The sequence below is a fragment of the Asparagus officinalis genome, chromosome 1, assembly GCF_001876935.1.
Source record: "Asparagus officinalis chromosome 1, Aspof.V1, whole genome shotgun sequence".
Taxonomy (NCBI): Eukaryota; Viridiplantae; Streptophyta; class Magnoliopsida; order Asparagales; family Asparagaceae; genus Asparagus; species Asparagus officinalis.
Window position 1 is genome coordinate 95268106 of NC_033794.1, and position 15284 is coordinate 95283389.

Below are 15284 nucleotides of genomic sequence, written 5' to 3' on the forward strand. Positions count from 1 at the left end.
AATCCGGGATAATCCTCTCATTATATTTCATGACACTGAAAGATAATGATAAAAATATGTGCGTGCATACATATAAGTACAATGTCTGGAATGGTATACTAAAAGATACAGTACCACTGCATTTTAGAATTGCAATAAATAAATAATTTAATTGAAAAATTAAAAAAAATTATCTAATTCTCGATATGGCATGATACCCCACCCCCAACAAACCCCAACACTCTCCAAGAATTTCATTGTTTGAATTCCTAACTTTTTCTCTTACGTATCCGAACAGGACCTTGGCACGCTGCAAGAAGGGATCTAAAAGGTCCAGCTTGACTGCACAAAAGCTAATTGCAAATACAAGGTAGGGCTGTAACCCCTTCAATGTAGATGTTCATTTGGACATGAGCGAGCCACCAAGAGGTAAAGGAAGTCCGCTAATTTGGAGGGGAGCAAACTTTCATAAAGAGAGGGGAAAAAAAAAGAACTCTTCACTCGTCTCTCCAGCCACTTAGAGGTAAATCTTACCAAGTAAACAAAGAAGCACAAGACCCATTTGAATGGGAATATACATTGGGAAGTGATTAGGTACTGGCAGCCAAATTATTACACATCTCATCAACTTTTAATCACTGAAGCTGCTACTACCTCCAGAGGCTTGTATATGAGAAAAAGGGCAAAAATGAGAAACTTAGCAGGGATTAGCATAGAAACTAAGTTAACAGACTTGTTTGTTAAACGCTGAAATCTTTGTGACGCAAAGAAATGTTTTGAATCTTGAAAGATTGGATTCAGGGTCCAATGTCAGAGCTGAAACAAAGAAAAAAACAGGGAGGTTAGGACCACTGGAAAGTAAAAGCCAAAGTGAAGAAAACTTGAGCTAAATAATATGTGATTCAATTCGAACCAGCCAAAAATTCTAGGAGCTTGAAAGATCTGATTCTCAACCAACCAATAATGGAGCTGACTTCCTAGCAACAAATAGAATGATAAACAAAATAAGAAGATCAATGGTTCTAATCTTGCAGTCTAGACGTGTAACCATTTGGTGTCATCATCAATCTTGTATACACTGTAACCATTCTTCCAATTCTTATACATATGATTCTTTGGAATCCAGTCAAGGTAACTGAAGAATGGAGTAAGGGACTCAGCTGGAAATGAAAAGAATTCAGAGCAACATAACACAGCAATATAATTTTCCGCCTCAGCTATACTGCCCTCAAACAAAAGATCTCAAAAATGCCCCGCAACTAGTATTCAACTCTTAAACTTTGGATATACTGTTAATCCTCAGATATCTTAAGTTACAGTTGCTTATGAGAACAGGATTAGTATCTCAGGCTACAGTAATTATTAGAGATGTGCGTGTGCGAGACAGTGTTTTATGACAGTTTATGAACATTTTATAGCCAGTTTGGGCAAGCGACAATCACCTTATTGGAGGCTTAAACAAGGGAATGCGACTTGTGCAACCCTGAACATTATCTTTCCCCCCTTTCCTTTACCTTCTGTTTCTCATCAACATTAATCACAAAAACCTACCCGACGTACATTTCCGACTTGCCAAGATCCACCTCTTTCGAAATCTGGAAACGAAAACAACTGAATTATATGCTTTGTTGTGCTCTCAACAGTACTTCCAGGCTTTAACAGGATTTGGAGTTGCTTCTGCTGCTGCACTTCGCACAGCTTCAGAGGATACACGTGCAAACCTTTTCTTTTTCAGGCAAGAAGTCCAATCTGTACTTGAACAAATGCTGAATCCAAATTCACACTTCATTTTTGAGTCAATAAATAGATCCTGCAACAAGTATTGGTGCCCACTGATTTCACACCTGACAGAAACTGTTAATTTTGGGTTAATTAATGGTTCATAGTGTCTCCTGCTTCCTCTTCAGTTCAGAGGCTTTAACTGGTTGCGACAATTAGCCTCTGCAGTTGCTTAAGTGGTGACATAAGCTGAGAAAAGGATGGACGCTGACTGGGCTCACTGCACAATTAACCAACTCCATCAGAATGTCAGCAGAATGTTTGAAGCTTCTCATCAGTTATTCCAATAAGTAGATAATACAGAAATAATATAGCCTTGTTAGAAACCTGCCTCAATGAATGATTTGAATGACACGATACAGAAGTTTTTGGATAAATCCAATCCTATGAATTTTAAACCCCCCCCCCCCCCCCCCCCACCCCAACCAAAAAAAAAGATAACAACAACAAAAACAACAAGGAAACGTGCAAAAAGTGCATGTAGCAAAAATGAGAATGTTGCAATGGTCTTGTGGGTATATGCTAAAAAATAGCACAAGAAATGAGTGCATTTGAAGAAGATTCCGACTGAGGATAAAAACAAAAGAGAATTGATTAAGATGGGTTCGTCAGGTATAATGGATTCCTCTTAATTCACCAGGAAGTGGTAAGATTATGGTTAATGGGGCAAAAACGTCTGGTGTATAGACCTAAAAAAACTTAGTCGAAAGTAATTAAGAACATTTGATAATAGTTAATTTAACTGAGGAGATAACCCAAAATAGAACCAAACGAAAGAATATGATTCACATAGCTGGCTCCAAACATTTGGTATAAAAGGGTCAGTTGTTGTGGAATTTTCTCCACGGATTTGGCAAACCCAAAGGAACTGGTTGTCTGATTGTCAATGTTCGATTAAAAACCTAAGGACTCAATCCTAAAGATAGTCTCAGTTCTCAAATTAGAGAAGGAAGTCGAGACCTTTTTTTCTGATTCTCAAACCACTATCTTGGCTACAAGACTATATTTCTGAGAGAATTAATGAGTTCAGATGAAGTATGACATTCAAACAAACTTTCTGGATCACAATCTCAAGCGCTCCCACAAAAAGGAAATAAGTGCAATCCAAAGGATGATCAACCGAAAGAGCATCCAGGGGATTTTTCATCCAAAATCTGAACAGAACCTAAAAGAATATTACATACTGCTAGGAAAAACTTCTAAAGCGGTTGTTGTCGTCTCCTTATATTTGCTGGCAAAAAGTCAAACATGCGTCATGACCAACTATTATTCAAAGCTTTAAACTAAACGTGGTTGTTTCAGATAAAATCAAATCATTTAATTTAATCTTCGTGAATAAGAAAAAAAATCATATTTTTTTATCAATTAGTATCTTTGTAACATTGCTGCAACTAGATACTTATTGATAGACAACTCATTTTCGAATGTGTTGAATCTTGCCAATAACCTAACTATGGTATGCATATCTTTGTTTGTTGCTGGAGCACTAGTAGAAAAATGCATCCATGATATGATGTATGTGTTGAGGGTGGGAGAAGGGTACAAGAGTTATCTCACTTTTGGGGAAAAGAATGTTCTACATGGACATAGGAGACAATCCAACACAGCAATTTTAAAACAATAAGGTATGCGAAATATATGTCTACCAGACATAAATACAACATAATTAAATACAAGGGGTGTATGTGGAGCTGTACTTTGAGAATACTATATGCCTATCTATCATGATAAAACATAGTTAAATAAAAAGGATGGCATGAATTTGGATGGCTCTGTGGAGGTTAAAATTACGGGGTTTTTATGCTTCTTGTTATATTTTTGCCTTACATATCCATTCAAGGTATTATCTATAGTCCCTTCAATACTTCTAATGCAATAATATATGGTTCCCTTTATTTTCTTTATCATGAGACAGGGCCAAATTGTGCACAAGTATCCACGCGTTTCTGCATGTCTGACACAAACTTTTTAAGAACGTAGCATCCTAGTAATGTTATATGGTTCCCTTCAATAAGGAGAGGTGTTGCATCTGTTTTGAAGAGAAAAATTAGTTTTGGAAAAGCATGCTGCGAGATTAATTTAGTCTAAATTGTAATGGTTGATGAAGTTTTTACATTTGTTAGGAAGATCTCAAAAGGATGGATAAGCCTAATGATTTGGTTATTCTCTTACAGCTCGATTATTAGTAAAACCAGTGAAAAAGAGTTGCCTTGAAAAACAGGGATAAGCAGATGTTCACAGTATAAAGAAATTTGCTCGTGTTGTGTGATTATCAATTGAATAATCCAACGACGAATGAGGAATCTACCGCCATACACTGGATCCAATACACGGAATCGCGAGATCTAGGAGTTCAAGACATCGGAAGAACACGAAAGCACAAAACCATAATGCAAGAAGACAAAACAATATTTATAAGGTTCAGTACATCAGCCCAAAACTCTAGCCTATGTCCTTGGATGGTAGAGAGATAATCACTATGAAAAATAGACAAGTACAATAAGGTTCAGTACCTCGGCCCAAAACTCTAGCCTACGTCCTTGGATGGTAGAGAGATAATCACTATAAAAAATAGACAAGTACAATAACTCTCTCTCTCTCTCGTCCTTGGACACTATGAAAAATAGACAAGTACAATAACACACACTCTCTCTACCCCTCTCTCTCTCCCTTCATGTTTTCATCAGCAACAAGCCCTTTACATAGGATTGTCCTTGATGTATTTAATAAATGCATAACTAAATGCAATTTCTCAATGCATCTTAATTCTACAAGTCACATGAATTAACACATTTATATCAACAAACTCCACAATGGCTTAATTCCAATTCTTGCCATGGAGTATACTTTCTGGTGCATCTCTCCTCGATGCATCATATAGATAGGATACCCCGCGCTCCACCATGGAATGCCCCATCACCATCGATGGTGGATGACATTGATGGCATTCGAGCATAACCAATGTTACATTAAACGCTGGGCGTTTCTAGGCATCGGACTTGGCGTCCAGCGCTTAGTCGCCTAGGCGGTCACCTAAACGGTTTCTGGACCTTTTTTTCTTTTTTATTTTTTTAATTGTGATATTTGAAGATAAATATATATATACTCAATCAAAGATGCATAAATACTAAAATACCAACACTATTAACTAAATTGCTTGGTTTATCAATTACAATAGCTTTTTGTATGTTTATACTTCTTAACTCAAATTATAAGTTCATCTCAACAGTGAAAAACTCATTCTCAACTCAAATTACTGTTAACTTATAAGTTATTGTTAAGTTTAAGTTAACAATAAACTTAAACTTAAGTTTACTGTTAACTAAAATATTGTTAACTTAAGTTTACTGTTTACTTAAGTTTACCATCAACAAAAAACTTAATATTAACTTAAACTTAAGTTTACTGTTAGCTTAAACTTAAACTTAAACTTAAGTTTACTGTTAACTTACACTTCTTAAGTTTAAGTTACTGTTGTTAACTAACTTAAATAGATATTTAAAAAGTACTCTTTATCTTGTTAGTAGTTACAGAGATCGGGGGAGCTCGACAATGTTACAAAAGACGTTAGGCAGACTAGGCGTTTGAGCGAGCGCCTAGCGCCTAGACCCCTAGACGTGCGTCCAGGCGTTTGATTATTTTTAAATTATTTAATTATAATAATTGATAAAAATATGTATTAAATTCATATAAATTTTTAAAAAAAGATAGCAATCTTAGTTTCATAATAAATCATGCATACTTAGATACTAAATAACCAAAATAATAATTAACAATGTTAGACCCTAAGATGTTTTCTTTTTTATTCTTAATTATAATAATTGATAGTGAATGTCAATGTTATAGAAAGCTTAGATGCCGGACTGATGTCTAGACGGATTTTTTTTTTCATTCAAGTAGTGATCAATGAGGTTTTGCTGAAGGTCGGAGGAGATAGTGGAGGTATTCATATTTTAAGGTTAATAGAGTTTGGAGGACGTGTAGGCTACAACACATAAAATCACAACCAATGCCTACAGGTTCAATCCACGTAAGTAGACAATGCTCCCCTAAACGCTCATAAAATCTAGATGGGCAGCCTAAATACCGTCTAGACGCTAGGCGCTAGTTAGGCGGCCTAGGTACCGCCTAGACCTAGGCGAACGTCTAAGCGGACTAGACGGAGGTTTTTTAAAACAGTGAGCATAACTCGAACTTATCCGTTGGAACAACTTTCTCCATGAAGTCTAATGGATTTCTCTTTGCATTAATCTTCATCCAATGTTCTAAATATAGGCCGATTTTATCAATTTATCCTCAATATATAGTGTTTAAGCTATGACCGGTACGATTTCTGTAAAAATATATCGCATATAGTTTTGAGCCCATTTTTCCCGATATACTAGTGTAAATCCAATAAAGCGGTCGATTTTTTGTGGGCTAATCACCTGATTTTCTACAGTTTACATTCTAAGTGAACTGGTTCGCGTTTGGAGACAAAAAACCCTTTTTTCATATTCGACCCACATACACTAAACAAAAACAATATTATCCTATTCTATTTCACTTTCACTAAATAAAAACAATTAGTAAGTGATCCTAAACATGTGTTATTTACATATTAGTATGTTTATGTTTCATTAATGTGCTAAGATTACTTTTTAAGACATTATATTATATATGCTCACTATTCGATGTAACACTCCGATTTTTACTACATGTCCTTGATATGTCCCGATAACTAGGATCGATGTGAATTTTGGTCATCCGATATATTTTCGATAACCGATATTTAAAACATTGTCTTCATCTTCCCCTCTTTAATCCAATCTCTGACTTTATGGTACCTTGTATAATGTGCTTGATTCTAGAATAGAACATCTGATTTCTTGCCAAATGAATAGTACTTTCAAGTGAATAGACATCATATCTTGCTCCTGTTCAAGTGATCTCACCATTAACCATAGTGCTTATTTTGCCGCTTCAACTATATACTCTGCCTCTGTTGTCGAAAATGTCATTGTGCTTTGAAGTGTGAACTTTCAACTAACTGGGTTTCCTCCATACATGAACACAAATCCGATAGTGGATCTCCTCTTGTCCAAATTACTCGCATAGTCAGAATCTACAAACCTCTCCAATTGTTAGTGCATACAATCCATAGAGGACATAATACACCTCTTAATGGTTCCTCTTCGGTACTTTATCACCTATTTCACCACTTTCCAATGCTTTCCTAGATTTGTCATGTATCAACTAACCAAGCTCATTGCATGAGAAATATCTAGTCTAGTGCATACCTCAGCGTACATGAGTGACCCAACTGTACTTGAATATAACACTCTTGCCAATAGTAGACACGTGCTTCGTCTAATTCATGTTAAATCGCTCAAGCACCTTCTGGATGTACTTGGTTTGAGATAGTCATAGTAGTCCCTTCTCTTTATCTCGATGGATCTCCACGATTATGATTTTCCTAGCTCCACCTAGATCTTTCATCCCAACTTCTCTACTGAAGCTCTCTTGGAGTCTATTTATAGCATCCACATTCTTAGTAGTGATCTTCATATCATCAACATAAAGAAGTAAATATATACATGATCCGTGAAGCAATTTATTTGAATAAACACAACTATCATACTCACTTCAAGTGAAGTTATTCATCATGAAAGAATCGAACCTCCTATTCCATTCCCTCGACGATTGCTTCAATCCGTAGAATGATCTTTTCAGCTTGCATACATAATCCTTATTTCCTTGCTCCTCGAAGCTCTCTAGTTACTACATGTAGATCTCCTATATATGCCAATGAAGAAATGTCGTTTTGACATCCAATTACTCAAGATCCAAGTTATCCATAACCACAATAGATAAAAGCACTGGATAGATGTATGCTTCACATCTAGAGAGAATATCTCATTGTAGCCTACACCCACCCTTTGAGCATACCCCTTTGCAACAAGTCTCGCCGTATATCTCATTTTCTCTTGCGAACTAGAACCTTATTTCTTAAGAAAGACCCACTTACACCTTATAGACTTCTTCCCTATTGGTAGTTACATTAGCTCTCATGTTTGATTTTCTTTAAAAGACTTCATCCCTTCATGACTATAATCCACCCACGCTTCTCTGCATGTTCAAGAACTTATTTAAACTTGACAGATCTCCTTCCCCTATTACAAGAGAACAAACAACTGAATCTTCTTCAAATCCATATCTCATCGGTACTTTAATCACCCTTTGGTCCTTATCAAGTGCAGTGCTATAAGGCATCTCCGTTCTAGTATTTGTATCTCTAACGCTTGCATGTTTAACTCCATTTGATGGTCCGATGCACTCCATTGTCTCATCAACTTACATTTCCCCATTCCACTTCTCATTTGAAGTGGTCAGCTGCACCTCAAATTCAGCTTTCTCATCATCGCCTCATTCTTTGGCTGTCATATTCAGATCTAAGGCTTTAACCACATGATACTCTTATCAAAGACCACATCCTTACAAAGACTTTCACCGGATCCTACAAATTGTAGCGTTTCACCCCATGCAAGAATCCAACAAACACACTCCTCTTGGATTTTGCATCAAATTTTGATCACTTACTCGTATCTGCAAGTGCATACACCAGGCAATTGAAGATTTCTAGCCTCGAGTAATCAATCTTCTTCACGTTCCACACTTACTCAGTGATCTTCAAATCTATTATTATAGATGGTACTAGGATGCCTACATAACATAACATGTTGATTGCTCCCATTAGGTAGCCCCAAATTCAACCTCATATCTCAATAGCCATCGCAACTCCTTCGTTGATTGTGTTGTTAGGTAATTTGTACAAGTTCTCCACTTTTTGCCCTTTCATCACCACCGACGCCTCCTTGGTCAGCTTTAGAACTCAACTTTCAGCTCTATACTGACACCACAAAGAACATAGTGCATCAAAGGAGCCAAGATTCTTCGTCAACTCCGGTACATGACCCACCTTAGTGACTTCTAATAGCATCATCGTGTATTTTGATCTTCACCCCCCCCCATCTCAAACCGTTTTGCACGATGTATTGCTCCCCATCAAAACTGATCCTGCATCAAGTGGCTCATATATCTCGAACCACTCTGTCTAAGATTATGATAAGAACAATCCAAATCCAGCATCCACTCAACTACATATTGGCTTTCTGCTAAACACACCATGAACAAGTTTGACTATGACTCAGCTTTGAAAACCACCACTCTTGTTGTCTCCTTTCATAGGTGCTTGGTGTACTTATTATACTCCGTAAGAATATGCTCCGGCTCCTTGCTAAAGTGAAACAACGTTGTCTTGCCCTTTGATTTTCCTCTTCAACGATCTTCATTCTCCTTCTGATTTTTGCTTCTACGTCCCATTAGAAGATAAACAAGCATTTCCTCGACTCCTCCGTCTTCACAGGTTTCTTTTGAATCTCATTTGACACCAACATACTTATGATATGCTCAAACTCAAGGGCGTCCTTCCCATTGATGATAGTGGTCACCAAGTGCTCGTATGAAGGTGACAATGAATTCAACAATAGAAGCGCTTCGTCGTCCTCTTTCAACTCCTCATCAACACAATAGATCACTAACCCACTTATTAAAGACACTAAAATGATCGTGAATTAATGTGTCTTCCTTCATATGCAATATGAATAGTTGCATATTGAGGTAAAGCTTGTTGGAGAGATTCTTCGAAATATAGAGACTATAATGTTAGCCGTAGACCGATCGTCGTCTTCTCGTCGATCACGTTGCAAAGCACCTCATCCATGAGGCACAACTCAATAGTCCCCACCACTCGGAGATCTAAATCTTCCCACTCTTCTTCCATCATAGGTGTCTTCGAGGTGGATGTTGAAGTTGATCCTTCTCTCGAGGATGCCGATGAAACTACAGGGACTGAACTCACCATTTTCTCCTTCCCAACAACGCTTTGTGGAACCCTCTTTGTGCGAAGAGCGCCCTCACTCTCCACCATTATAAAGAGAACTTTCTCTTGCCTCCAACTTCACCTTGAATTTTAACTTCATATTAGTTTGAATCTCCAACATAAGCTTTGGTACCAATTGTTCCGAATATCGATTAAATAATCCAACAATGGATGCAGAATCTACTGTCATACTGGTCCCGACACACTGAACCATAGGATGTAGGGGATCGAGATGTCGGAAGAACACGAAAGCACAAAATCACAATGCAACACGGAACCTTATTACAATCTATTAAGATTAGAAGGCCAAACCAAATCATCTTATCTTAACAACCATGGCTAGTGGTTCCACTATCTTCTCACAAACTCAAAGTCAGTGTTTTACCATAACAACTGCATCATATTAACCCGGAGGAATAAAAAATCCTTCACTCTTAGGGATATATTAACCAAATTCTTTATTTAAAAAGTTCCCTCTCCCCTTCCGTTCCTTACCCAAAATCCACAGGGGAAAAAAGAACGAAAAGAGCGAGAATGACATCGAAAGCTTGAGAAGGAACAAATAGGGACTTCTAATTTTCAGAGTTCTAGTTTCTATTTAAGACAAGCGTAATATTTCATTTTCCTCTTTAAACTATTACGTTAACATTAGATTAGCAAAATCCTCTTTAAACTTGCATGTATAGTTACCTATTTGCTACTTTGAAATTCATACATAGCCATTAATTTCCTTGTTACCTTATGAATTAACGGGCAAAGTATGGGATTATTGTTAGTGTTTCATGCCTATTCTTCTTGAACGAATTATTACTATTTTATATTTAGATGTAGTTTAAATGCTTAATATTTGAAGTTGATCTGTGTACTCCGTGTACAATTTGCGTTCTCAATGAGATACTTTCTTTTGTAGACATGAATAGACCCTCCATTACATTCAATTTTCTCAATATACTAGAGGTTTTGAATAATATATTTACTTTATTTTCATTAACTTAATAAACATTTTTATAATCTAACTATTTTCTTATGCAAGCTTAGTTGGATATATGGAAGCATGTCGTTAAAGGGTAAGCCTATAAATTCTTTTAGCCTGTGTAGTATTTTGTACTTTCTGGTAAACTAGTATTTTTCTTAGAAATCCTAGTGTATGTTAAACATTTCTAGAGATGTATCTATCGTCTTTCATAGTATTATATTTTCCCAAATACTAATATTACGTGAATAAGAAAATGACTTCTTTAGTTACTACTGTAAATTTTTAGCTACTAACTAAGCAAAATATCTTTTAATAAGATTTTAGGGGGTTTCTAACTAAACTTATTTTCAATAAATTTCTCTTATTAAACTCAAATTTCCTTTTTCTTGACGATAACTATACTTTTTTAATTTTTATTTTTTTATTTTCGGCCAAAATAATCTTTTCACTGGCAGAAAGTATAAGTTTTCAAATATATTTTGATAATCAATTTACTTATCTTTAATTATTATTTTTGGATGATTACCCTAATAAGAATATATTATTTATAGAAACAATTTTCACAAATAAGCCTTTACACTAGTGGTTGGAAGGTTTGTCTCTATTACGTAGGTTTCTAAACGTCATAGGTTCAAATCTTGTGACCTCCCTTTTTGCACCAGAGCGTTTTGAATCAATTTTGAACATGAGTCCAAACCCATTTATGGGGTTCTACAGCTAACCGAGACTTGGTTGCAATCTTTTCTTCAGTTCTCATGTTTGGTAACTTAATGAGCTTGTTAGTTCAAAATATGAATTTTATGTATAATACTGTGTGGACTGTGGAGTGTTCTGATATAGTTGATCACCTAGCGACATCTAATAGGATTGATTGTGTATGAAGATGACTTCCATCAGAAGTATGATTTATAAGCGCGCTATCATAGCATGGCTATAACTCTCAACATCATTATCTCGGTGTGAGGCTTCCCTTGGCTATTATTATAGTATTAACTAGAGATGCACTCATCTTGATTTGAGATGTTCTGGACCACGGTTATGTTCATAGTTTGCAGAAGTTGTTCTACAGCAATCACGTGAATAGTGCATATTATTTCATGGACAGTCAGTTTAATAAAATGAGAAATACGAGGTTTAATAAAGAGGAATTGAACGGAGAATATAGTGTACATAAGTGGTTTATGCACATACCTGATATTATGAGTTATATATACACACACACATATTAAGGGCCAACATCTAACTTGAAGCCGTATTCCCGGGACAGTTTATGGGAAAACCGACTTATAGACATGGAAAATATTCTCCTCTAATTCAAATAACCTACAATAAAACATAATATGCTTGTGTGATTTGTAGTAGTATTTTTCCTGATACTCTATAGCTAGTATCTTTAATTTTATAAACCATTAATTTAGTTTTCATCTTTTCTTTTATATTTGTCACATACACCTACACATGGACATTTTTTTCATTTTACATGCTTGTTGGGGACTCCCCTGGGGTTTGCGCACCTTAGATTTAGAGATTGCTCTTTCTTCGCAAGATCAAGAGTATTTTAAGGAGCAGACTCAGCTGTAGTGATCACCGTCCTATCTTATTCGTTTCTTTAGCTTTAGTTGTTTAAGTAGTTTATTTATTTTAGACTTTTTTTGAGCCACATGTTGCCCTTTTCAGACTATAATGTATTTCTTAATCTTTTCCGTTATGAATAGATGTAGTTGAACTTCGTATTTCTGAAGATCTCTTTATTTATAACCTAATATTTTTTGGTATCTTAGTTACATACTCTGTTGCATGGTTTCTTGTCAAACATCTGTGTACCAGATGATCTAGAGACGTGAATGTGACCATAAGGATGCATCGTCGGTTGAGTCACGTTCCAACTTATACAGTTTTTAGAACCAGGGCGTGATAGACTCAACTCGCTAATCGTCTCTCTCTCTCTCTCTCTCTCTATTTTTTCATGCTTTCAGCAAAAGCAGTGATCCCTTTATATAGGATTGTCCTTTGACTTACTTAGTAAATGCATAATTAAATGCAACTCTTTAATGCATCTTAACTCTACTAAGTCAAATGAATTAAGACATATTTACACCAATAGTCATAAGCTTCTGATCCTATCAAATGCACTGATTAGAATTTGAAGGAAAATTAGGAGGACACTCATATGTGCTTCCAAAAGTTTTATTCCACAGCAACACGTGAAAGAATGCAATGATATGGAGACAACAACCAAACCATTATGTGCAATCCCATACAAAATTTGAATAAAGTTAACCAAATTAAGTATTTTATATGCTCATTTTGTTGAGTATAGCTGTTGAATGAACAATATTAAATGATATGAAGTTTAGTGGCAGAAGTAAAAGGTTTGAAATAGGAGTCGAGGATAATCCTCAAATTTTCCTTTTACTTCAACAAATGACAACTGTTAGACAGACACTAAACAAGCAAAACTTGACACCAACACTTCCCTTTAAGAAGGCCTTCAGGTCATGTGGCTCCAGCGAAAACATGATGAGTATCCCGCATAAGCATGTTTTACTATAAATGAGTTAAATAATTTATTCTAGACCGAATTTTATAATGTTTTAAGCGAGAACATCTTTAAATATGATGCTCGTATCATGACACAATGTTACCTAAAAGTTTAAATAAATGAGTTGTTGGCCTTGTGGGCTAACAATGTATACCAAGAAATTTAAAAGTTCCGCACTACAATTACAAGTCACCTAAATTACCAAAGATCTAAGATTAAGGATATATATATAGACAAATTTGTACGTTATGTCCTCCTTAGACCGTGAAATTGTGCTAGATACAAACTTCTAAGTATGAAGTTTGTTGGCACTATTAAATAAGTTGCTTTAAGATCTGTGTAGTCAGAACAAATGCCCATGTGAAATGTTTGGAAATGCAAGCTTACCTATTCCAACAATCAGTTATTATTTGTGCAACCATCGGATCAACCTCTTTCGGTATGTCAAGGCGTCTATTCTGGAACCCAACAGCTCCAACAACTTGCATTGGGTTCATACCGCTCCATGGCATGCGCATGGTAGCTAGCTCCCATAGTATGACACCAAAGCTATATATATCACACCTGAAGATGATAGACACCTTTCAAGTTAGCAATGTAACCAACTTCATGGGAACGAACTTTCTCAAGGACAGAAACAATGGTAGGACAATAAACTCACTTCTCATTGGAAGGCTCATTTCGTAAGACTTCCGGTGCCATCCATTCTGGCTGCAACCCAAAAGCAAAAATAATCAAATCACTACTTTGGCATGAAAAGAAACTAGGAACCACAATAGTAACCGTAATGTCTTGAAAGCATATAGCATGCAAGTTAGACGTAGAGTGATCAAATACTTCACTTGAGTCTTAGCAAAGAAACAGTTAAATCATATTTGGACATACAAAAAGATTGTTGAGAACTATACTGAAACTCAAAAGCCAAATTATAAAACAACAGACTTCAAGTTTATGGATGCCGTGACATTAACAGCGAGGAAAATGAATACATGATATGTACCATGTATCCGAATACATTTGAAGGAAAATCAAGATATTATGCAATAAGGGCCTTTCCAGATGTCTAAATCAAGATATAGAAACATAGATGATGTATGTAAATTTGGAAACATCAATGAGCAGACATTACTAGATTGAGTTGTATATTTCCAGAAAATAGTATCGCTTCTATAATATTCATCTACCATAATTCTCGCCCAAAAGAAAACAAAATTGAAATGCAGATTTTGCAAATCCATAGTAGTAATTGAAGTATATAATTAACGATAAGAAGGAAACCTCAGGAAAAGCAAAACATGACACCCAAAAGTACCATAGGTAGGTATCATGGAAAAAAGCTTCTAAAGAATTTGACATAATTATTACTAAGAGCTCTAGTGACTTACTGTTCCAGCTGTTGATTTTGAAGACAAGAAGGTGTGGTGCTTCAATCTTGATAAGCCAAAGTCACAAACCTATGGCATGCTCAGATATATTCCAGTTAGCTCTATTGTTATGGAAGAAAATATCCCTTCTATAATCATCAGACGAAATAATATCATTATATATATAGATACTATTGGAAAGCGAATGAAGTCAATAGAATCCACAAAACCTGTTTGTTATGTGTTTGTTGTTTGATGTACAATAAATACGAGTTAACATGGCACAAACAGCTGAAAGAAAAATACCAAATTAGATAGTAGCATATTTATATTTAACTTTGGACCAAAGGCCCAACCGCTTAGACATGTGCTCGCGCTTTCTCAGTGCCAGTGCACTTTATTTCAAACATATACCACCGTTAGAAAACACTGACTGCTGTGCAATTTTCCCCTAATTGTATCTTGAATTGTTCCCTACAATTGACATTTACTCATGGTTAATTTGCATTAAAATTCCATTGGTCTTGAGCTACTGTTTTGTACGTCACACATTTAATCATCTTTTACTTGTATTGTACTATATCAACTGCATTTTTCCTTCATTTACTGTTTGAAAGTTAGGGTTAATTTCACAAAAAACCGCTGAACTTTGGGGGAATGTTACGGACAACACCCTGAACTTGAAAGCGAGATAATGAACTTTTTTAAATTCCACAACACCAA

General features: G+C 35.8%; 1 protein-coding gene across 1 annotated transcript in view; it reads right to left on the minus strand.

The window, feature by feature from the left end:
- LOC109837635 (serine/threonine-protein kinase EDR1-like) overlaps positions 1220-15284 on the minus strand; it is a 63137-nt gene continuing 49072 nt past the window's right edge. The window contains 4 exon segments of the mRNA XM_020405960.1: positions 1220-1978; positions 13585-13761; positions 13859-13908; positions 14583-14651. Of these exon segments, the coding sequence (XP_020261549.1) occupies positions 1852-1978; positions 13585-13761; positions 13859-13908; positions 14583-14651 (423 nt within the window). The 3' untranslated portion in view covers positions 1220-1851.